Raw genomic sequence first — 22,909 nt, 5'->3', positions numbered from 1 at the left:
ACCCGCTGACTCGCCAGAGCTTCCTCACAGCCACAACATGATCTGGAAGTGCTGTCTGATCAAGAGCGTTGCCATGAAAAGTCCTAGGCCGCATTTATATTATAGAGATTACTTCTCAGCCAACTGCCCCCCCTCCCCCCTCTCCCAGCAGTCGAGTCGTAAGAGATCAATCAGCATAGCCAAAGCCCTGGCATGGAACCTCCTCATAGAAGCTCGGCCTCAGTGCAACAAGGAGGGAACACTGTATACAACGTTACGAGAACTTGGTGTACATACTCGAGAAATCTTGTTATTACAACATATGTTTCATCAGCCACACACATTTTCACATCCAATGTCCAGTATCCACTGTTGACTGCCGCATCACGCAAATGCATCCTCTCTATCCGCCCAAATATCCTCTAATTCATTGAAGCTGCTGAAGTGAATAGGTCGATGCCTGTCTTCGTAAAACCGCCGTGGGGTGTCGATCTTGACATAGACCGGCCTCTTCTCGACAGCGGAGAAGCTTGCCCCCATGAAACTGTAATTCCAACTGTCATTCTCCGGCACCAAGAAGAAGCCACGGACCTTGTCGGATAACAGAAGCTGCGTTTTCTCGCCAAAGGAGGTCGAGAATCCGACTGGATTGTCAGATTGAGTGTCCTTGTTACTGGCGCCCCACGTATAACCTGCCGGGGTAAGCGACCAGGCCGATAATGAAACAGAGCCAGGAGTGAAGGAGATGACGAGTGTGACGGTCTTCTTGTCCCATGATGGATGCTGCGCCATGAGACGTGAGTGCATGGTTACATCCTGGGGTGTCATGTACGACGGCTCATTCCCAGAGGCAGTATGGATGATGCCCAGCGGCTCCATGGTCTTCAGGTACTCGTGTTGTGGGAGCTGATGTGGCAGTTGGACTTCACGCGTGCTGCCCACTTGGGGCACCATGACGATCGTGCGAATCTCTTTGACCTGGTCGTTGTCGGGTGGAGACGAGCCGTAGAGATATCCAGCCACTTGGACGCGGAGATCCGAAATCGTGATGAACTTCTTGAGGACGTTCTTGGGAAGAACGTAGGTGTATGAATCATCAGACTCGTGGATATCATCGCTAGAGATGTAGATGTTGTTCGCCCGGGTTCGGAGGTTGGAGGTGGCAATAGCCCTGGTACGCCATTCAGTCTTGGAGGCAAAGGACTGTTGTTCGTATTGCGAAGTGGTTGTAACAATGATCTCCTCTCCTCGGACGTTCTGGGTCTTGGTGGTCACGGCAGTCAACTGTTGCTGGTCCTGCTGCTGCTTTTCGATTTCGGCAGCTTGCTGTCTCTGCAGAGAAGGTGCCGAGATCTCCATACCTAGAATGATGTCTCGGACTTCGCTGCTGGTGAGAGACTGGACGTTGACGTTGTTCTTCTTCCCATAGTCGTTCAGGATCAAATCTCTCAACTGTACTTCAACCTTGATCCAGTCCTCGTCCGACAGACTAGGCCAAATGTGATGAGGTTGGGTTATAACAGTCTTGTCAGGTCGGAGAATCAACTTGGTCTTGTCGGTATTGACGTGTAAGGCACGTAGGATGAGGATCAGCCTGGAGAATGCCGTGTACGATGAGATGGTCTTCAGCCATTCATCGTACAGATTGAACAACACCATCTGGGGTTCCTTGGCCTGGAGAATCATGTCGGCCAACTTCTCAACTTTCATCGCCGCCTGGAATGGAAGCTGCAACTCCGATGCCCGAATGGAAATGTTCGGGAAGTCGAGAAGATGGACTTCAAGCGGGTCCAGGAGACCTTTGCGAGTTACAATCAACTGCTTGGGCTGCTCCTCGACAGGTAGAGATCTGATGAGTGCGGCAACTTCTTCGGCTGTCTTCCATTTGGCCAATTGACCGAGACGCTTCTGACCGGCCCACACGCTAGTGTGAATGATCTTCAAGAAAAGTTGTCCCGTCTTCGGATTGAATATAAATAGGGCTCCATTAATGGGCTTTGTAGTCAAGTTACCTTCGAAGGTCTTGTGAATGGTGACCTGTATACACATTAGAATCAATATAGACTTCAGTAGAACTCGTGGACTTACCCTGTATACATTGGTGTCGTCAACAAATAACTGAGTCTGATTGCTGAACAACTCTGAGTAGTTCTGCGAGTTCAAGAACTCCTGAGTGCTTTCGGAAGCGTACAATTGGAGACCCTTCCTGATACGCTCACGCAGTACGTAAAGAGCGGGATTGGCCTTCATGATCTTAGCCATTGCTTGCTGGATGAGAGCTTTCAGTCCAGGGAAGTACTGTCCATATGCCGAGTACAGGTTGTAGGCGAGATCGATGCCAATCATGAGGCCGGTTGCGGATGGATAGATGCTCATGCTGTCGGTCGTGTAGTCAAGATACTTGGCCCGGACATATCGCTCGATGTCGTGAGAATCATAGTCACCATATCTCAACTGTATGTCTAGATAGAACTTATTCGTCGTCGTAGCTTCAATCTGATCCTTGGTGTCGAAGAGGAGCGACGGTCGAGTGACATTCCACTTGTGGCTCGCGAACAGGAGGATGTCTGCACAAGAGCTATTCATCTTGTACGATTTTCGAGGATGGATGGTTTCTTTCTGGACCGTTTCAATGCCCAATTGCTCTAGCTCTTGGTCAAAAACCTGGCACAAATCCATGACCACCGACTCGTGAATCTTCTGCCACAAGTGAGCCCTGAAAATCTGAATCAGAGAGATTTTCAATGTTGGGATTTTGCCATGCAAAAAGATTCCTGTGAGATCTAGCTGGACCTGGAATCCCACGTAAACATTGGCACGATTTATGGTAGGTGACCACCACAAAGTGAACCGACGGTTCGGGATCTGATTGAGACCGGACCGCTGAGCATTGGTGAGCTTCTTGAACTTCATTGATTCTTCGAAGCCACTGTTGTGAAGCACCATGTGGTCGTGGCGGAGGTAGAGTTGATCCTTGTCGACGCGGAAACCAGCCCACTTCGTAGGCTCAGACTCGAGTGTGATGTCCTCGACGGCAAAGCGATGCATTTGCGGGGTGGAACTATTGACCGCAGGAGATGTGAAGAGCCGGTATTCGGCCCTCTCTGCTGACTTCAAGGAGGCGAATTCGGCGGCGGTCATCTCAACCGTATCGGAGCGCTCAGCTCCCCGATGTAGAACCAGTATGTGGTTCGGTGTGACGACAAGATCCTCCTTGTCAGAGCTGATCTTGATGCGATACAGACGATCTGTTCCCTTGACGATGTTGAATGCTCGGCGGGCACCACCATCAACACCCAGCAAAAGATCTCCCTCCTTGACACCCTCGACGGCGACCTTGGAGCCATCATGGCGTAGTAACAGAGTCCCGTAAGCTAGACAAGCACGCTCCCAGAAGAGACCTTCCCAGGACGGGAATGCGGTGGCCTTGAAAAGGGTGTGTTCGAGAATAGTTTCGACACCACCCAGAGCTTGGATAACGTCAGTGCGATAGGCATTCAGATTCCACAATTTGCCATCGTGTCGCTGACTTGTCCACCAGAAAGGATTGCTCTTCATCAGCTGATACTGCTTGAACTCAGTCCGGGCTCTGAAACCCTTATCGAACGACAAAGTGCTTCGATCCTTCTGGAAGAGGGTGTTGATACGTGGCAGACCTCGATCCCAAGAATCTTCGAGATCTTCAAGTGTCAGTCTGCGGTTCTGTTGATTCGCCTCCAGTCTCTTCTGAGAATATTCCGTCCACACTCGTTGGGAATCAATAAATTCATCATTCCAGGGGGTGAGATAGCGGAAGATATTGGGAATCAACGTTTCTTCATCATGGGTCATGCCAGATCGGTAGTGCGTCACCCCGGTGTCGGTTTGTTTAGACCATCGTTTATCACTGGCTGGGATCAGTATATGAGATCCGGAGATCATGCCCAAGCCGCCAAGCTCCTTGGGAGTATAGAAAACCGCGGGAGGGAAACGGGAAGGCATCTTGGAGTTCAAGCCAATCTTCACACGAGTCTGGATCTTAGTCTCACACTTGACAATGGTGTCCAAGAGATTGATGGTCGAGACGGCAGCTTCTCGGTAGTAGGTGAAGAGGGCAATCAGAGCCGTGTTCCACTTGTTGGCGATCTTGGTGAAGGTCGTGGAGCCAGACGACATCAGGATTTGCCTAACACGGTTGTTGAACTTCTGAATGTCTTCCTCGGTGACCTGCAAGAACGCGTATGCAGTTCGCTCCTTGGTCTCATTGTTGACAAGGGCCCACACGCTGTCCTTGATGGGGAACTCGTCGTCGAGATTGCGGATCTTTGGTAAAATCCTGACTTCAAATCCGCACATGGAGAACAGCAAGTTGGGGTTATTGCGCGAATAGACGCTCGCAAAAGTATCGTCCCATTCAATAGTGGTGATAGAACGGGGAAGTCGGTTCTTCAAATCCCAGAAGACTGCCCGTCCAAGGTTGACGTCGTGTCTCATCAATCTCATTCTGGAATCGCGAGGCCAGCATTTCTTGTTCTTGTAACCAATCACGTTTTCGAAATTTGGATCTGGCTGCTCAGTCAAGAAGCGTTGGATAAGATCCTTTGACTCCTCCGCCGTGAATCTGAAGAAGACCCAAATTCTGTCGATATATCTGGTGTACAGTCGGATTGGATGCTTGGTTTCGGTTTCTCGGTCTCGGAATTGCAAGAAATCATTGGGGCTCTGAGGTGGCCCTGCAAGCTCGCTAGCTCGTTGCAATCCAAGGAGAAGCAGGTCGATAACCAGCCCGTAGTATTGGAAGACGAACCCTGAGAATTGCAGGCCTCTTATCAAACCATAGCTGTTTGTGTGATTCATGTCTTTGTAGTTCAGCTGCACGTTGTTCTTGGACGTGATGTAGTCGGCCAGATTGTGGTCCATAATGAGACGGAGGAGACGGTTGAGTAATGTCAGATCGATCTTCTCATAGACTTTGGAGAGCTGGGTCTCAATCATGACGTTGCATTCGCCATCAGCGGTTTCCCACACATTTGTGAGATTATTGATGCCCTGCGCCCACTTGTACACCAGTAATGGCGGTACCTCCGAATCCGAAGGCTTGACCCACGATGGGAAGAGGTGTCGGGTGTCGGCTTGATACCACAAGTACTGGTCAAGGTAGGCATCCGTGATCTTCTCGATGGGTTCAATATCATACACCGGGTTGATCGAGCTGTAATTGTCATTCATATCGATTCCAACCTCTTTGAAGGCTCGTTGGGTAAGTAGGAAGCGCTTGATCCTAGCCAGAGTGGTTCCGGGCGAATCGTACGCCTGTTCGATCAATGCCAGCTCTTCTCGCTGACTCTGATTTAGGCGACCCTTGACTGAATAGGCTTCCCGCAGTCTTTCGAGGGCCAGAATCAAGATCTTGGTGTCGTGCTTATACGACACGCTGGGAAAAGGAATAGGAGAGAACTTGCGTGACTCAAGCCAGTGCACCGTGGTCGTGTAGATAGCTACGGCTTCTTCTGAAGACACGTACGGGCCATCTTTCAGGTAATTGTGCTGCCTCTCTTGCTCTGCCTTGAGCCACAACCTGGTCAAGCGGCCCAGGTTCTTTTTCGCCACAGTCTTGTCAACGGTGGCGCCTCTCCTAATTCTTTCACGGTTGTAATGTGCCACAGAGACCCACCAATCAGCTTTGCTCTTGACGTACCGCAGAATAATGTTCTCAATCGGTGCAGGCAAGCCAGGAACCTTCCAAGGAATGTTGCTCTTCCAGCAGCGCCATGCCTCCGACAGATGCTGTAGCACGGTATTGACCTTGTTCTGCCTAATGCCTTCAGGCATCATGTCCATCAAGTCTGCCATGACGGAGGCCCGCAGCTCGAGATCGAAATGCGACTCGACACGCTGCTTTGTGACTGTTTTGGCAACGCCCTTGCTATGTCGGCCTTCGAACTGTCTTGAAAGAAGGTTTCCAAGCCATCGCTCGAGCAACGGGATGATACCTCTCATGAAGAAGAGCCAAACTCGCCAGGCTGGAGCCCAGAAACCGCACCCTGGGCCTTTGCCGACCGGACCAGAGTTGAAACGGTAGTAGATCAAGTGCTTCAGATCTTTGCACGATCTGATTTGATGCATGAGTTTGTACTTGTAACGATACATGCCGGTCAGCTGACCAACGTGGTTGAAAGCATACATAATGCCGTCTGCCAATTGGAAAGCATCGACATTGCCAAGTCTGTACTGAACTTGAGCGTCGACAATAAGCTTGGTGAGCCTCAAGATCTCACGCATCAAATGGAAGGCGTTGCCGAAGCGTGACTTCTTCCGCTCCTTTGTGGTCAAGGTTTTAACAGGCTTGAGGTTGAAGTTGTAGTCAAGGTGGAGATACGTTAGATTCTTCCGATGGATCAGAAGATTCAACATGTTAAAGCCTTGCCGGCACACTTGCAGGCCAGCCTCGACCCAGTCAATGGTGGTCTGCTGGAAGAATTTGGTGGACTTCAAGGTGCGAAGCAGATCTTGCTTGTTCTGAGCCTTTGGCTTCTTTTTGTGCAGCTCGTTCAGCACAAAGCTCTTCAACAGTTTCTGGTATGAAACTCGCACTTTGACCGGCTGTCCTTGCGGGCAGTGCTCGAGGTACCACTGCTTAACCAGCGGAACATCTTGGGCGCGGACCATCTTGCCGGACCTGCGGTCGAACGGGTAAGGAGCCCACCACAACGAGATTGCGGAAGCTGTCTCGCTCGTATACAATTCTTCGTCCGCCAGGAAGGGCTCGACATTTCCAGGAAGCTCGAAATCGTCGGCCTCATCATTACCAGCGCCGAAGATTTCATCTTCATGACTAATGGTGATGTTCTTCGGAGCAACAGATCTTGAAGAGATTGGATTGATGACCGGGTCGAAGTAGAACGCTGGCAGGTTCGGATCGTCCGACCTGGCATAGACGACCTGAGGATGATGGTACCACGAAATTTTCACGCTCCGGGGAAGAGAATTGTATAGATAAGGGAATGCAACTCTGTATTCGGTTCTGATGGGTGCTCGGAAAATAATCCGGTCGATTGCGTTAAATTCACCAAAGTCCTCGTCGTTGGGGTCAATGTCTTTGTACAGAGGCTCGAAACGCGGCCCTCCCGGAATAGCAACATTAAGGGCTTTGGCTGTGAAGAAACTTTCTCGATCGAAGAGGTAGAAATAATTCTGGTCGGACACGTCGCTCAGCAGCTGGTGGGACAATCTGTAGAGTGTTGCCATTTGAGGCAAGGACAAATTCCACTTCTTGTAGCTCGGGCCGTTGACATGGGGTGTATCTAATAGAGGTCGATGCTCGTAGAACCATTCGTAGACCGGGCCATCCTCGCTCTCGTCCAACTCCATTTGGACAGGTTCCAGAGGCTCGACATCCTCAATGTTCTCCGACCAGGATAGAGGTGGTTCCTCGTCGTCGAAGGGGGGAAACCGCATGCGCTTGAAGTGTCGTCTGTCGCTTTTTTCCCTTCTCATACACACCCACATAGTGGCCCATTGAGCATGAAAGACGGGTTCGATAACTCGTGGACTCTCGTTGACGAGCGTCAAGCACCCGTTGACATGGTACAGAACCTTGACTTCTCGGGCACTCTCCCACGGCATCGGCATGTTCTCTAGCAACTTGTACACCGCGTGCGGCATGTATTTCAACGCGCCCAGGTAACTGCGTTTGTCACTGCTGAATTTCTTTTGACTGACATCGCCAATATCTTTGACGATTTTGCGCAGGTGCTCGGGAGGCATGTCTGCCTTCTGCGTCTCGACGAAGCCGCCCTTGCGCTTCTCCCCGAATCGATTGCGCTGGATACGAAGCCATTCCTTTTTCTTCTGTGAAAACTTCGCAACCTGCGGATCAACGGGAGGTCGGTATCCTGGCGGCGGAGCCATGCCTGGAGGGGGCGGCGGAGGGCCGGCACTCCATCCTGGAGGCGGTGGTGGTGGAATTGAAGCCATCCTGCCGTCAGGTGGCGGGAAGTGTCTGTTGTGATAGAACCGATGAATTGATGATCACGCTTCGAAAATGTACTTCAAGATGGCTCACCATTTATGACGCGCCACCTGCTCTCTGCTTCGGCCACGTAAGCAACCCTATTCAGTCCAGTATGTCGGTCCGACCATCCAGCTGAGCAGGGATTTTTGAATGGGGGATGATGAAGTCGCGGGTTCCACGATCGAACTGTGAACCTGAACACCCACGATGTGAGAAGTTCTACTCCGCAACATTTTGCGCGGGCCCTCATGTCACGTGATTGGATTTGTAGCCGCATATCACGCTAGTCTACATCGGGACAGCCATTGCCAAGATTATCCGCACTTTGTGAAAATGATTTTGCGCTTCGCCGGTTCGAGGTTCGACGACAGCATCAAGACCACGGTTCCCTTCATACAGTTTCTCCTGTTGCGCCTTCAATACCGTCGCAATGGCAGGTGTTAGACTCCAGTACCGTCGCCGCAACCCGTACGTTTCCAATCGTCCCCTGATCTGCCGATTTGCCGATTCCTGCGAACTGTTTCGATGGCTGACTGGATTCGCAATGTAGCTACAACACCACCTCGAACAACGTTCGTGTCATCAAGACCCCCGGTGGCAAGCTCCGACTTCTGCACATCAAGAAGCGAGGGACAGCGCCCAAATGCGGTGACTGCGGTGTCAAACTCCCAGGTGTAAGTGCCAATCTAGCCACCGAATGCAATCATGAATGGAGAATGGGGAAGCTACACAATTTCTGAAGAGAGAAACAAAGTCTGACTCCCCATCGTGAATAGGTTCCCGCTCTCCGACCCCGAGAATACTCTACGACTTCCCGACCCAAGAAGACTGTTCAGCGTGCCTATGGCGGTTCCAGATGCGGCAACTGCGTAAGGGACCGAATTGTGCGAGCATTCTTGATCGAGGAGCAGAAGATCGTCAAGAAGGTGCTGAAGGAGACCTCCGAGAAGAAGACGGGCAAGAAATAGATCCGGCGTGAGCTTGGTGCAGAGAAATGGGGTTGAAAATTTGTTGATGATCATGGGCGCATGGGTTTCACGAAGCACTTGTATGCCCGACAAACTCGATGCTGTGCTGTCGGTACAAAACGCAACAACTCAGCATCGTCGGATGAGCAGCTCAGCCACCGACCGAAGTTGTCTTTAACCACTTATCATGGTCACGATGTTCCCGTGGAACAGAACTCGCGAGTCTGGTGGTTTCGAAAATATCCCTCAATAAGGATACTTTTGGGTCGAAATTCTCTCCTACATCCCCCATGATCTTATCTTTTTTGGCACGTTGTGTCTTGTTCGTGTCTCAGCTTCCTACCTTGCCCTACTGCGATTATGAAAATGGCTTGTGAATCGTCAAATCCACACTGGCATGCTTTCACCTATCGTGTTAATCCAGCGGATGTCAAGCCAGATGGAGCCCCTGTGCCTCGTTTCCATATGCTCTGTGCATGCCCTGTCTAAGGTAAAGTATTATGATGGACTCCAGAGCCGGCAGTCTGCACACAGCCATGCTCCGGCCTGAGTCTCCAGTATCTCCTCCGAAGCCATGGCGCACAAAAGCCCCGACTCGATGAACCATTGATGTTGTAATCATGATCCCATGTGTTTGACATGTGAGATGTCCTTGAGGAAGGCCACGCTCAACCACCTTCATAAAATTCGTTGATATTCCTCAGAAGCAGTGCTAGTTGCACAGGCGAGGGCGAGTGAAACTAGACAATCCTGCGTTTTGGCTGCTGCTCCCTGCGTTGCGCCTATTAGATGTTCTCTATGTATGGACTTGCAAAGGAATCTGTGTCCACCAATTGAGCAAGTAACACTGCACCACGGATCACAACGCTCCACCAGGACGAGATCGAGGCAAAATATCCCCAGGTCTACTTCAGACCCAACACAGTATGCTTTTCCACTGGGTTTTGCCGCAGTGATTGTCAATTGCGAATGCCGCGGGCCTTTCCAGGTGCTTACGGGAATTGCTAGCATGACAAAATAGCTGGGAAGTAAGAGATAGGTGAGCCTCATTGCGGTTCTCACGATGTAGAGCCTGAGGGGCTGAACTTTCTGCTGGGCGTACAACAGCCGCTGTCAAATCTGTCATATCTGCTGGCAGCCAGGAAGACGAGCTTGTTGAGCACCCATCGGGGGATTTCTGTTTCGGTTGGAGAGACCATTGTGCAACCTAGACCTGAACCTGCGATCTTCTGCTATTTTGTTTGGAGAGGTTGGAAGATGTTAGCAACGCTTTGGAAGGCCGGAAGGCCGCTGCGGTTTCAGGCACAGCCCGAAATCTTTTACTGTTTCTGCAAAACAGCGCCTGCGAGCCAGGCTGCTACCAGCCTGCACTCCATCAAGGCAGAATCAATGAGGAACTCGGGGTTGGTGGGGAGGGAAGCCACCAGTGTTACAGAGGCTTCCGCGAGACCAGACACCTTCTCCTCCATTTTAGTCGTGACGGGCATTGAATGACAGAGAAACCTCCATGACGGTGGTTCTGACGATGGTTTGCCCGTGGGAGGAGAAGCTCTGGACGAGATAGAGTTCAAGGGCAGACGCAAATCAAGGTTCCGTTTCTTGCTGCTTGATACCTTGATGTCTCTCTCCTTTAATGACGAATGAACAGTGCACCTCGTCTCTCGAACTTGTGACAGCGCTCAACTGTTATTCTGGCCCAGAGTTTACAGCACATGACGTGAAACCGAGAAAGTCAAGTTGCCGCCATCGTGCTCAAGATCCTGTGACGTTTTGCCGTGCCGGAAATACTTACGTGTCCATTAAGATGCCTCATGAATGCTAGTACCTGGAACATTTGAGTCGGTCCCAGTGACAATGCGGGAATGGAAGCGTAGATCTCGGCCCGAAAAGGGTATGTCCCGCGTCTGTTGGAATTATGCTAAAGCAATGTGGATAAATGGTACCAATGCGTATCAATTGTACGAGTATCATTGATACCATTTATCACCATTGGCCAAGGAGCTCCAATGTGTGTGGTTGTGGGACTGAGGCTTTGTCCTCAGGAGATGGCATGAATCCAGGACGCCAGCTCCAGGAAGTGCTTCGCGTATGAGGCGGCTGTGATACACAGGGTTCCTCAGGAAAACTCGACGTTAGCGGATGCTGTGATAGTTTGCGGCCAATCCTAATCCGATTAATCCCAGGTTGTGTTGTCCCACGTTACCTAGCATATGTCAAACACGTTCTGAACAACAGGGATCAGGATAGTCGGAGAATTGCATGCCAGGATGACACCAAAACGGCCAACTTGCGTAAGAAAATCGCGTATAGTCGTCTTTCAGACCGGCATGGAAATTACAACAGCCATCTAGCAACGGACGAATTTTCAGGACAGACCTTAGCCCATGCACCTACCATGCAAGCTCCAAGCTGGTATCCGATCGACCGACCGAGTCTAGCTGCTAACCAAGCTCTAAGGATCGGTCCAATCGTCTGACGAATGGGCTGAACAGCAGGAGTGTTTGTTTAGCTGTGGGGGCCGACTTGCTGGGTCGACCAGGAAGATGTGATGTGAGATAGAGAGGTTCTACTCCAAGGCTACATCTCCCTGTGTCAACCCATTCTGTTAAGGAGTGAAGCAGAATCTTCCAAGACGTCAGGGATATACCCTTGCCATCGGTGCGCCGGGGTGGCAGGGTGACTTTCTTCAACCAAAAATACGCACAACCCTGGGGAGGTTGTTTCGAAGCTCTCAGAGGCACATGTCCGTCTGCTTGCACAGCATCACATGGAGAACTTGTTGCTGCCACTCGCAAGTGACCAAGGCTTCCCTGAATTATCCTCAGATGTTGGTCAAGTCCCAGAAAACGGTAGACATCGCAGTCTGGTGAGATCCGACCAACGATCTCGGCTCCGAGGTTTCCTCTTGTAGGCGAACCGAGTTCGATCTCGCTAGACTCGAGGTGTGGGAGGATAACATCGATCGCTGGAGTCGGTGAGATCTCGAACCCCATGTGACAATGCCAGATGATGAAGGAACTGGGGAATTTCGGAGTCAAGGCAAGCCAGCAGCCGTACTCCGTACCGACAATTGGCATGGCTTGGGGGCTCAGGCCGCCACTGAGCCACTACCGAGGGCGTGAGCTCATGACTATCTCCGAGTCTGTTTCTGATAGGTGCGACATGCAACCACCTCCCTGGAAAGGCGTTTTCTGAAGGCGGCCTCCCGGACAAAAATATATCTCATCCAAGGGCGCAAAGTCTGACTACGGCGGGTGTCCTTTGTTCCTGCTTAGGCCGCCAAGCCACCCACCATGGCCTCCTGACCCCTTGGTATTTAGATCACAGCGGAAGCGGAGCGGTTTCCCGCGGGGCAAGGCTGTGCATTAGTGTGAAGAAAAGCATGGAATCACCAGCGTGATGATATTGGCTTGACAGGTCACAGAGAGTGCCATCCCCGGGTTGTCTTCATGTAATCTTGCTGCGTCTTGCACCTGCAGGCGGGTTGGGAACCCTAGCTGTGGGTCCTGGGCGAGTTTGCTGCTGCGTCAGTCGTCTCTTCACGAGAGGCTGACCTGGAGTGTTTGATATCACCTCTGAGATGTCCAGGATTACCGGCCGCACGTCCGTTGGATTGGCACCTGGTGCCAGCGCACAGGCCGAGCGACGCCTGGGATGCTGCGAGGGGCCGGTGGGGAGGGTGGAGAGATCCAGAGTAGATTGGCTCATGTGGTTGTTTGAAGTGAGGCCAGACACGAAGGCTGGCTGAAGATCTGGCGTGCTGCAGAGTTGCAACTCAACCTACCTACGAGGATAAAAGGGGTTGCTGGAGAGGAGCGTCCGTTCTGTTGCTACGAGTACCTGGGATGAGGTCGAAAGTAGCCTTGAGCCAAGCGGTAGCATCCGCGTTCAAGGAAATATGTATTATACTCTAAACACTTCACTCGTACAACTTGCGAGCTGTTAGACTGCCCCCCGAGGCAGCAAATGGGTATGCCCCCGGCCTCGTTAGTCTCCTGGGCCCATCCGTATAGTACGGTATATACCGTACTTACTCGCACTTCCGCCAGGGTATTCCTGTCCTCTGAACAAGGAGACCCCTGTAAGATCTAAACCCCGGCAAAACTGACCCAGATACTCGTATACACAGAAACCCCCATGGTGGACTTCCAAACCCTGCCCTCATCACGACCGATGTCGTGTCAAAAATCTACATCGAGCATTGATCATCTCACTGTATCCCTGCACACCACTCCAGAGTCCAATCTCCGCTGTACTCACTGTCATCATTCTGCAGCTGTCTTCCGGTGTGCACCTGTCATTCTTGCAGTTGACGATCTCGCAAACATCGTAGCAAACTGCCTCGCGAAGGCGAACTTTCATCGGCGTGAGTAGCCTGTGATGCATTGAGATCAAACGAGCTTTGTGGGGAAAGGCACATGTTCTGCATCGCATCATCCGGAAGATGGAGGCTGTCGTCCACGGGCGTTATGGGCCAACTCGTCATGGCAGGTCGAAACCCGTGGTAGTCGAAGCTCTGGTATTCGCTGACGTCCGAATAGGAGGGAGTTGTTGGACTGCTGGAAGGAGTCGCGTCAGCAATGAGAGGGTTCTCCTGCCGCCTCTGTCTCGCCATCCAACGTGCGGCGCGCCCGCCTTTGGCTCCAGATCTTTGTCTTTGGACCGCAGCCGCACGATTGCTCCCAGTTCTTTTGCCCCCAGCGGTCTTGCGGTATCTGGTGGTAGATTGAACTCCGTTTTTGACTGCGTCTTCGGTCAACATCCAGACACTGTTGGCTTTTCTCGTATTGCCTCCGGAACATTCTCTGTCATTCTCAAACGCCTGCACAGTCTCGTCAGAAGTTGCTTGCGTGTTTCTCAGCACCCGTAACATACCTGATTCATGGATAAATTGTGCCGGATGCTGTTTTGCCATCCATTCGAGCCTGACTCTTCGGGCTTTGTAGTATTGAGGCGAAACCACTCATATATGTCTCTCAGCATCATTCTGTGCCCGGGCGCCTGCATCAATGCTTCATAGATCAGCCTCGCATATGGCTTGTCGTTGCAACCTTCTGGCTGTTCTCCAGTGGAGGTCAGTGGCCTGCAGTGGGCGAACTCCGGCGACGAGGACCACGGGATCCTGCTGTCGAGTTCTTCAAAAGAATGATATGTTGAATATGGGGGTGTCATGATGTCCGCCGAGCATGGCACCATAGGCCAACCGTTCATTTCGTTGTTCAGGACCGGACCACTGGTGATCAGTGTTGGGTAGGCCTGCTGGGAAAACCAAGTTGGGCCGAGCTCCAGATCAGAAAGCTGGACTTGCGTGGTGGGTGGAATATGGTGACTTGGACACATCCCAGCCGGGCCCAAGGAGTCGTCCACCATACCCTCAACCTTGAGCAGAGGGTGAAGATCCTGCAAAACTCCGCCTTGAGAGAGAGGCATGTGTGTGAATCCAGAGGATGAAGCATGCAGAGCATGTTGGTTGATCGCCACTGACAGGATATTCGAGAAGTCAGAGTCCACCATATTGTTGTAGGACTCAAGCTGATGAGGGGGTTCGTCAGCTTCCATCTTAACCATCTTGACCAAGAAGTGTCAAATAGATGCAGGCAATAGATCTGAACGACCTGGGACTGCGCCGCAAGAAATCAGCAGCTTCTGGGTTGGAAAAGGTAGACGGGTTACGAGACGGCAAAGAAACAGGAGATGGAGATTGAGGGACGATGGTACAGATCAAGAAAGGCCAAAGACCTAAGATCTAAATGGCATTATTTAGTACAAGCAAGCGAATGTGATGTGCATCTAGCGGTACGCGAGGGAAGCAATGGAATCATGCAAACAGGCAGGGTCCCAGGGGAGGGAAAGCGGAGCGCAAACAAAGGAATCCTGACCTTGAGCCCTCTCATGTCCGTTCACCTGTATGAAGAAGACAACTGCACCGACCTGTTGCTTGCTAGCGTTGTATCGTACTGTACGACATCCATCCAGAAAGAATCCGGGCATTCTGGAGCTGCCGTCATCCAATCAGTTTCTGGCCAGTATGGGGTGCCCTCTGTGCAACGAGATGTAGACTCAACGCCTCTCCTCAACGGTAGAGTGCAGCCAGTTGGGCCTCAAATCGCCAACCTGCAGGGATCCACATTCTTACCTTGTTGCGAGAAAATTTGACTTTGCCTGCGCGTCTTGTCTCTGGAAGGGCACAGAGGTGCTATGGACCTAGAGCAATGTCCTGCAGCGAGAAGGGCCAGTTAGGCTGGCCGATAGAGCGATGGGGCAGGATCTGCCCGCGAAGGGGGCTGAGGCTGATGTGGCTGTAGGACATTGTTATGCGTGATGTGAGGATCAACATCGGCTGTAGTCAGTAATGTGAATCACTAAGAGTGTGCTAAGGAGCTTGATCTTCCTGATTATAAGCATGACTTCAGACAGCTTTGCATTGAGCCATCCTAGCGTAGGTATGAAAGGGGCAACAGGCTGTGCTTTGGTGTCGCCTCGTCATAACCTAACCGGGTGAAGAAAGCGGACGGGCAAGGAGACAAGTTTCCTCACAGGGCGCTGTCAGCCCAGGAGTCAGTTGGTTGGCGGAAGTATCAGCTGTGACTTCCGAGCGGATAGACAGAGGATCCTCTTCATGAGCCAAACACCTTCAACCATGGAGTGCTGGCATTGTTCTCAAAGTTGAGCAGATAGCTGGTTGGCTACTGCGCAAACATGCCGGAGAGAATCTGTTAATGCAGGAGAGCGCGGTGCTTCAGAAGATGTCTACAATCCAGTGGATAAGCATCAAGTGTCCGTACCTGTACAGGCTCAGGTGAAGCCTAGTACAGCTTAGCACAGTGCAGGGGCAATGACCCTCTTGAATCGTGACCGCGGGTAGCCTCACACGGTGATATGTTTCCGTATATACATGTAGACAAGCTGGGAAACTTAGCCGAGATCACGTGCGGTATCCCAATCTGGCCGCCAAGCCGGAGAGCGCAAAATTCCTGGGCCGAGCAGAACTTGGCGGCGTGGCCTCTGACAGTCCACAGCCAATAGGATGTCCTGGACTCCGTCGACCCTGGCTGCTGAGTCTAGGCTGACTGAATGTCTGATGATGGTGGATGATGGTGGATGCTGGCCAATTCATGGCATAACTGCTTGTCTACAGTGACTGCGCCTCAGCGTTCTCTCTCAACAACAAATCTCAATCCTTTCTTCTGAACTGGGGGGCCCAAGAAACTGTTGCGTTGGTATCTGTGACCTTCCTCGAGGCCTAAACGGCGGTCATCCCTTTGTTCCTACATCTGGCTCTCCTGGCCGACCATGACCGCGTCCGTCTTCTCCTCACTCTCCTGATTCTGGCGTAACGCATCTCGTTTCCGCCATGCCCGAGGTCATTCGAGGCAGTCGTGCCAGTGTCCAAATCGACCGCAATGGCAACGTTATACCCGCAAGCCCCGTACGAGAAACCCGAACTGTCCACTTCGGCCCCGAAGGCGCCTTCGCCGGCGAAACCGCGCGTACTCAATCTCTGCATGGAATTGACAGGACCGACACAGGACTGAGCGCCTCGTCGGGTCGAAAAAAGAGTTCAGATAGGAGGAAGGAATCTCACAAACACAGTGTAGACGAGCCCGACAGAGCTGCATATTATGACAGTCGTGCTGCAACCAAAAAAGAGTTTAGAAGACGAGCCAGCACGCTACAAGAATACTATGACCAGCACACAGACCTCCTCCCTCAGTTACCTTTCACATGGAGATACGGTTGGCGGAGATGGAAACTGTTCTTCACCATCTTTATAATGGTGGTGGACGCGTGTGTGGTCCCGATTGTTTTATATTATAGCCTGACTTTCGCAGGCCATGTACAAGGATGGATAGGTATGTCTACAACCCCTGGGCACCCACTGCTCTCAGAGCCATTATTAACCCTATCGAAGTCTTCGCAGTTGTGGCCACCATCTGGGGTGGACCAACATACGTCGAGTTTGCCGTCCGTTGCTGGCGGCTGATCAAGCAAGAGAACTTCTTCCGACCGCTGGGCACCTCGAGTCGATGGGCATTCGATATCACCCATTGGATACTTGTCTTCACCATCGGAGCTGTCACCACTTTCTTGATTGTTGGTAGCGCCCCACACATTGTCTGGCTCCGCGTACTCTCTCTGCCCGCACCAGCGTTACTCTATGGCTTGGGCGGTAGCATCTTTATCCTCACTATGTGGAGTCTGTCAGGACGAAAAGCGCCCTTCCGGATCAGCTCGACACCGAAGGGAGGCGAGGTCTACCCCGGGGTGTACTACCTCATCGAAGACATTGTCGCGGTCAATGCAAATGCCGGCAGGCCGTATCGCGAAGCCCTTGCCGCCAGATACAAGGCGAGTCCACGGTTCCGGAGGATGATCAAGCAACAGTCTTTATTCTGGTCTATCCCCTCACTCGTTATTGCGATAGCGTGCACGGTGGTGGTTGTCATCCACCCCGTGCCCAAGACAGTGGCATACGCCATCGGTAAGTTTTGCTGAGGGTTCGCTGCAACCCGCACAACATGCTAATGCGAGAGGCTAGGATGGGGCGTCCCGTTCCTATGGGCAACCATTTGGTCCGCCATCACCATCCCCTGGGTTCGACGAGCCATGCACAAGGAGAGGGTGACGTGGGAGGAAGACTACGGCGTCGAGCCATCGAAGATGAAGGCGCTCAAGAAGCTCGAACCCATCGACTCGGAGCGCGAGACGCCACCCAAAGATCCCGAACCCGAACCTTGATCACCGCTGTCTGCTGCCTTGTACTACTATCTCGAACCTGTTACGATGCGCCGAGAACCCCGACGCAGTGTGCGAGGACTAGTGACTTGGTCCGGACTAGAAGGGCACAGGACCGAAGCTTTGGGAAGACGAATATCACTGCGAGCCGGCAATAACTGAGACAGAGATTTTGTTTTGTATCGATTAGCGTTGGATTCACCATGTCTTATTTCTTTGGTATGTGGTATATTATATATCCGCACATGAGGGACAACTATCACATGCACATGCACATGCCCGTTGTTCGCTCCCATATCAGAGGTCCCGCGTCCCTCACTTTTGCCTATCACCTATCACTTATCAGCTACCACCCACCACCCTTCACCCTTCGCCCTTCGCTTTTCCGTCACCAGCAAAATAAATCGTGCTTTCGCGCGCAGGTACTCGTAGTGTAGTAGGTACCCACTAGGTGACTAGATGTTGGTGGTTGACGCGACGAAATCCCGCCGATCATCTTGAAGTTGTACGTCATCCCGTGACATCAGATAACCAAGATCACCCAGAGTTCGTCATCTCGGTGAGTTCCAGGTTGGCGAGGTCGACTTCCACGGTTGGGATATCGTACGAGTGCCGTCCAGAGTAGACATTGTCCACTTAGGTAGGTAGGGGCAGAAAGCAAACCCCAGGCGGCATGTGTCGCGACTACTACCAGGTACTTCAAGTTGATGGATGGGGACACTGGATGGACTGCCGTGCCATTTGGACGAATCCATTTGGGGCGAATCCCGTGACTTTGCGCTTGCATGTACGGAGTACGAATACACGAGGATGTATCTAGAGGGCCCGGAACGAACTATGGGCAAAATATGTATGCTGCTCGCAGAGAACACGCAGCGGATTTTCTCATTTCAAGAACAGCCTAAGCTCACGTAACATTTCCTGTATCTCCATATACTGATATAGTGCCACCCGCGTTACAGCTCGCAAGTACTGACACCAGAGCTGGGAGGAGTCGAGCAGCTCACACAATCATCCATGGTCCACTATTTCCGATAAACGATCCTCTTGAAACTGAAGTGCAGGGTCAGAATACCTCGTTCAAACGTACTTTTGAACCCGCGGTCATGTTTGGCCGAATAGTCCCAGTCACGATCGACAATGCGGAACGCAATATCCTCGTACGGCGGGCCGGCCATGAAACGGATGATACATGTGTCTTCCTCGCCCGCGGGCGCCATGGTCTGGCCCTTCTTCCGGCCGCCCTCGCGCATGATTTTGTAGGTCGGCGCCTTGGTTGGGTCAATGAGGTCGGGGTAGAAAATGTGGAACTTGTAGCCCTGGACCACCTTCGGCGGAGGGTTATCATGGTCGTAATGTGTTTGGTTGTATTTGTTCCACTCGTAGCCCATCTGGACCCGATTGAAGTACTTGGGCTTGCGCGGACGGTACTTCCCGCTCCAGAGCGGTTGTTCGTCAGACATCCCGGCAACTTCTTCCTCGCCCGCAAAGATCTCCTCGTTTTCGTTCATTCCCTTGGCAACTTCCCGGTCGAAAAGGGCTTTCGTCACAGCAGAAGAGTCTGTTGCTGCTGTCTGTTCGAAGCGGCTGGTCGGGTCGATTGCTGCGGGTAGCCCGGGTGGACGAGACTGTGTCGACACCTTTTGATGAGCAGTGCCTTTCGGGGCCGGGACGTAGCCCATGTTGGCAACTTTGCGTCTGCTGGCAGCGACATTTCGCAAGAAAGCGCTCTCGTCCTGGACTTCTAAGGCCTTGTCTTTAGACGGAATCCCCAGCAGCGCCTCTGGGTCGACGTCTTTCGAGTACGTAACCGAGGCAGCGGCGACAACGCCGGCATCATGAAGCTGCTGCTGGGCCTGATGTGCTTTGTGCTCATTTTCTTGCCTCAGTTGCTTCAACCGAGAGTCGAGAACATCTTGATAGACTCTCTTTAACTTCGCCTTTGCCTTCCAAACCAAGAGACTGTCCAAGAGCTGCTGCCAATAATCTGTATCGATAGGCTCGTTGGAGTCAAGTTTGTTTTTGATTTGCTTCTCCAGCACTTCCAGCTGTTCGTATGTCTTTGGCGCCAGTAGCTTGTCAATATCCGACGACACCGAATTTACAGCTCTTCCTTCCGGACCCGAGGTGCGTTGCCTCTTCTGCCTGTCCTTGCAGATAATCTGCATAGACCGCCAGTAGTCCCGATTCTTTCGGTTAGTCTCGAGATTTAAGTATGTGTCGATATCCTTGCGCAGGTCCGCCAACTGGGATTCGGATAGGCCGTCGAAGACACTCCCGGGGTCCACAAACTCAAGGTCTTTCTCTTGAACCTCGTCATCCAACGGGTCTCTCGTAGGATCGATTACGCGGAGTGTGACTGCCAGCCAATCTATAGGTTTCGCTCGACCCTCTTTGACTCGAATTTCTGCCTTTTTTTTCGCCTGCTTGAGAACAAACTCATCTTCTTGTGCCACCCATTCTCTCATGCGTTCGTCCTCCTGTAATTGATTGATTTTCATCTGGTCTTTGTGAGACCATTTCTGTGGCCGGCCTTCGTCTTGCCGTTGAGGCGCATCTCGCTCGCGATACCGGCGCTCATTTTCGCGCTGTCGCCACGGCGGGGGAGAATGCGACCTCTTTCGTTTGCTGCTGGGAGCATAGTCACTCATTGTAACAGCGCTGTCGCGAGTCCAGAAATCTTGAAAAGTTATGTCCCGCTAACTGCTAAAATGAAGTCGGCAGCATTGTCGAAAAGGTGCCTTCGGGGTTGGCAACCTGCGAAGCGCATGTGAAGTAGAATGTCCGCCACTGCACGCTGGCACCAGGCTACGGCTTGGCAGACTTGTTTTGCCCCAGTAGGCAAGGCTGCGGCAGAGCAATCGACCTGATGCTACTTTACACGCCCCGATGACTTCATTTCAGCTCATTACACGTTTGGTAGCATCGCCCGTCACTAATCCATAAAGTACAAATGTCACAGCCAACTAGAAGAGTTGCTAATCGAGGTTTTCGCCATTCGCCCTAAGCGGACCTCTGCCCTGCGGATGTGTTTGGGCACAGGCTCTGCCCCTTGCAGGGCCCCTTCGTCTGCAATCAATCTGGACAGAGAAGGATCTCGCGTGACTCTGACAATGGTCGAGAAAGAATTTGTGTAAGACGCCCCGTTTTGGAGCAGAGCATGGACCCCCATCATGACGCATATAAAAGCAAACAGAGTGTTAATTCCGTATGCTATGAGCAACGTTCGCGGTTGATAGACAAATTGTGGCTCGAAATCTGCTTTGACAACTGCAGCTGCAGTCTCATCAGAGAACACAATTCTGAAACATGGTCAGCAGCTGATTCTGAAAGACTGGTGCGGACAGTTGCAGACATACCCGGAGGATACCCCATAACGCATGCTGAGCGTAATATTCTGAAATAGAGCTTCATTCAACTTCATCGATCGAAGAGTCATCTCGGTCTGATTCAGTCCTGGTTGAGACGGAAACATGGCTGGATTCATGCTTAATGCATACACCGAGTTTAGAGTAGGACCCTGGTCCACATTTGAATATGTTATGGGCCCAATGATCATCATACCGAAAGCCTCCATGACAGCTTGCATATTCATTTGAAGGGTGACCAAGGGATCGCTGGCAGTCCCGTTCATGGTGCTAGAAGCCGCCATCCAGTTCTGAAAGGTTTGGTATGCCGTGACTCTCTGTGATCCAGTGCTTTCAACGTCGAAATGCGCCGCATAGGACGCGTTGTAAAGTGCACATGTCATCATTTGCGCGGCAGGTGCCTGGACAAAAGGGGCTCGGTGTCCCTTTGCATCAACGCCGGTCGTGTTGAGATAGACAAAGACCCGCGCAGCATCTTGCGACTGGAAGTCAATCCGGAAGTTGCCAATTTGAACATCGGTTGAAGCGAAAAACGACCCGTTCACCTCGGGTCCCCATCCTGACTGCGGAACCCAGCCAAAATAAAACACCCTGGTGTTCGTCATGTTCTCGTATCCCGAAATTGCCTTCTTTGCCCATTGAAAATCTTGGTCGCTGGAGGGTTGGCACGAGACTGCGGGTCCGTAAAATCCAAGGTCGTAAGTGAGATTAGTAGGCGAGGCCTGGACAGGGAGAACGCTATTGGCGAGAAGGGTAGCAAAAGTCGGATTGAGAAGTCCTGTCGCCAAAGACTGGTATGAAGTCAGGTTCCCGTCAGTTGATGTTCCGCAATATAGGTCGCTGGCAGTAGTATATGACCGCTGGGGAACCTGCAACGTTCCATTTACGGTCACTGGAACAGACTGGATCGATATTGTGCCCGGCGTGAATATGGAGGATATGGGTAGTAGCCTCCGGCGGTTAGCATCAGTCAGGCTGGTAGGTGTCATATGCGTACCAGGTGACGGCGGCCAGAAAGACCAATGCCGGCCTATTGAACCATACTCGTAGTTTCAGAAATTCGAAGGCGTTTTGGAGGATTGCAAACATTGAATCCAAACATCCAATTTCGTGCGGCTTTGAGTGTAGGTCCACCCACATCCACTGATCGTATGCAACTCCTGTACCGATCGCAAGACATAGCTTCGAAATGAAAGCCAACGCAGTGCCGGCTCGGATAACCCATGACTGGACGGCAGCCGCGGTTGCAGGTTCGCCATCTATAGTCTGGTATAATACGTGGTGTAATGCCATCAGAACGACACCTCCGAGAAAGCTGACACCCATGACAATCGGTGCTCGCCAGTGGATATGCTTGAATCGTTGGAAATCGTCGACCTCGCTCACCACCGCATTTACACCGTATTTTTCGGACATGACAACGGTTCGACTGACAAGGAAGAAAGATGTGTGACAAATTGCACCCAACTTGCAGCAATTGTAGATCAGACGAATAACCAATGTAAGAGGACAAGGCTCATGCAACACCCTCTCAAAATGAGTAGCGATGATTGTGGCACAAACGACCAAGGGCAACGAAAGAGTAAATACCTTACGACATCATACCAAGCACCACATTGATGGTAGTCACAAAGTTCCCCCTTGTAGCTGGGGGTTCAATGCTGATATCCTCACTGCCCTAGATTAGACACAGATCTTGTCAAATAGCGTGCCGGCAGGAAGGGTGCCGGTAAAGGTTTCTGTCCCTGTGTAACAGCTAGCCGCCGAAAAGTGCAAGCCTTGAAACACCATTGTTTTGCCAACTCCCCGGCGTCAAAATGATTCGCTATCAGCAGGTTTTCACCATGTCACGGTGACGAAGGGTC

The 22,909-nt window shown here is 51.8% G+C and overlaps 6 protein-coding genes across 6 annotated transcripts; 2 read left to right on the top strand and 4 right to left on the bottom strand.

Moving 5' to 3' along the window:
- Window positions 1-363: 363 nt before the first annotated feature.
- Window positions 364-7,935, bottom strand: A1O3_04096 (uncharacterized protein; the record flags this gene model as incomplete). The annotated part of the gene is made up of 2 exons (XM_007734227.1): window positions 364-2,016; window positions 2,068-7,935. 2 exons carry the CDS (start codon window positions 7,933-7,935, stop codon window positions 364-366), a joined length of 7,521 nt encoding a protein of 2,506 aa, XP_007732417.1.
- Window positions 7,936-8,402: 467 nt separating this feature from the next.
- A1O3_04095 (60S ribosomal protein L34-B) lies at window positions 8,403-8,940 on the top strand (the record flags this gene model as incomplete). The annotated part of the gene is made up of 3 exons (XM_007734226.1): window positions 8,403-8,440; window positions 8,523-8,646; window positions 8,749-8,940. 3 exons carry the CDS (start codon window positions 8,403-8,405, stop codon window positions 8,938-8,940), a joined length of 354 nt encoding a protein of 117 aa, XP_007732416.1.
- A 4,297-nt stretch (window positions 8,941-13,237) lies between these two features.
- Window positions 13,238-14,508, bottom strand: A1O3_04094 (uncharacterized protein; the record flags this gene model as incomplete). Its single annotated transcript, XM_007734225.1, has 2 exons — window positions 13,238-13,762; window positions 13,816-14,508. The coding sequence occupies 2 exons, from the start codon at window positions 14,506-14,508 to the stop codon at window positions 13,238-13,240; spliced, it is 1,218 nt and encodes a 405-aa protein (XP_007732415.1).
- A 1,786-nt stretch (window positions 14,509-16,294) lies between these two features.
- A1O3_04093 (uncharacterized protein) lies at window positions 16,295-17,679 on the top strand (the record flags this gene model as incomplete). Its single annotated transcript, XM_007734224.1, has 3 exons — window positions 16,295-16,793; window positions 16,853-17,422; window positions 17,480-17,679. The coding sequence occupies 3 exons, from the start codon at window positions 16,295-16,297 to the stop codon at window positions 17,677-17,679; spliced, it is 1,269 nt and encodes a 422-aa protein (XP_007732414.1).
- A 1,022-nt stretch (window positions 17,680-18,701) lies between these two features.
- On the bottom strand, window positions 18,702-20,327 carry A1O3_04092 (uncharacterized protein; the record flags this gene model as incomplete). Its single annotated transcript, XM_007734223.1, has 1 exon — window positions 18,702-20,327. One exon carries the CDS (start codon window positions 20,325-20,327, stop codon window positions 18,702-18,704), a length of 1,626 nt encoding a protein of 541 aa, XP_007732413.1.
- A 305-nt stretch (window positions 20,328-20,632) lies between these two features.
- A1O3_04091 (uncharacterized protein) lies at window positions 20,633-22,460 on the bottom strand (the record flags this gene model as incomplete). Its single annotated transcript, XM_007734222.1, has 3 exons — window positions 20,633-20,978; window positions 21,036-21,995; window positions 22,042-22,460. 3 exons carry the CDS (start codon window positions 22,458-22,460, stop codon window positions 20,633-20,635), a joined length of 1,725 nt encoding a protein of 574 aa, XP_007732412.1.
- Window positions 22,461-22,909: the final 449 nt, after the last annotated feature.

The sequence above is a fragment of the Capronia epimyces genome (assembly GCF_000585565.1).
Source record: "Capronia epimyces CBS 606.96 chromosome Unknown aczIQ-supercont1.3, whole genome shotgun sequence".
Classification (NCBI taxonomy): Eukaryota; Fungi; Ascomycota; class Eurotiomycetes; order Chaetothyriales; family Herpotrichiellaceae; genus Capronia; species Capronia epimyces.
This window is presented reverse-complemented; position numbering and strand designations above follow the sequence as displayed.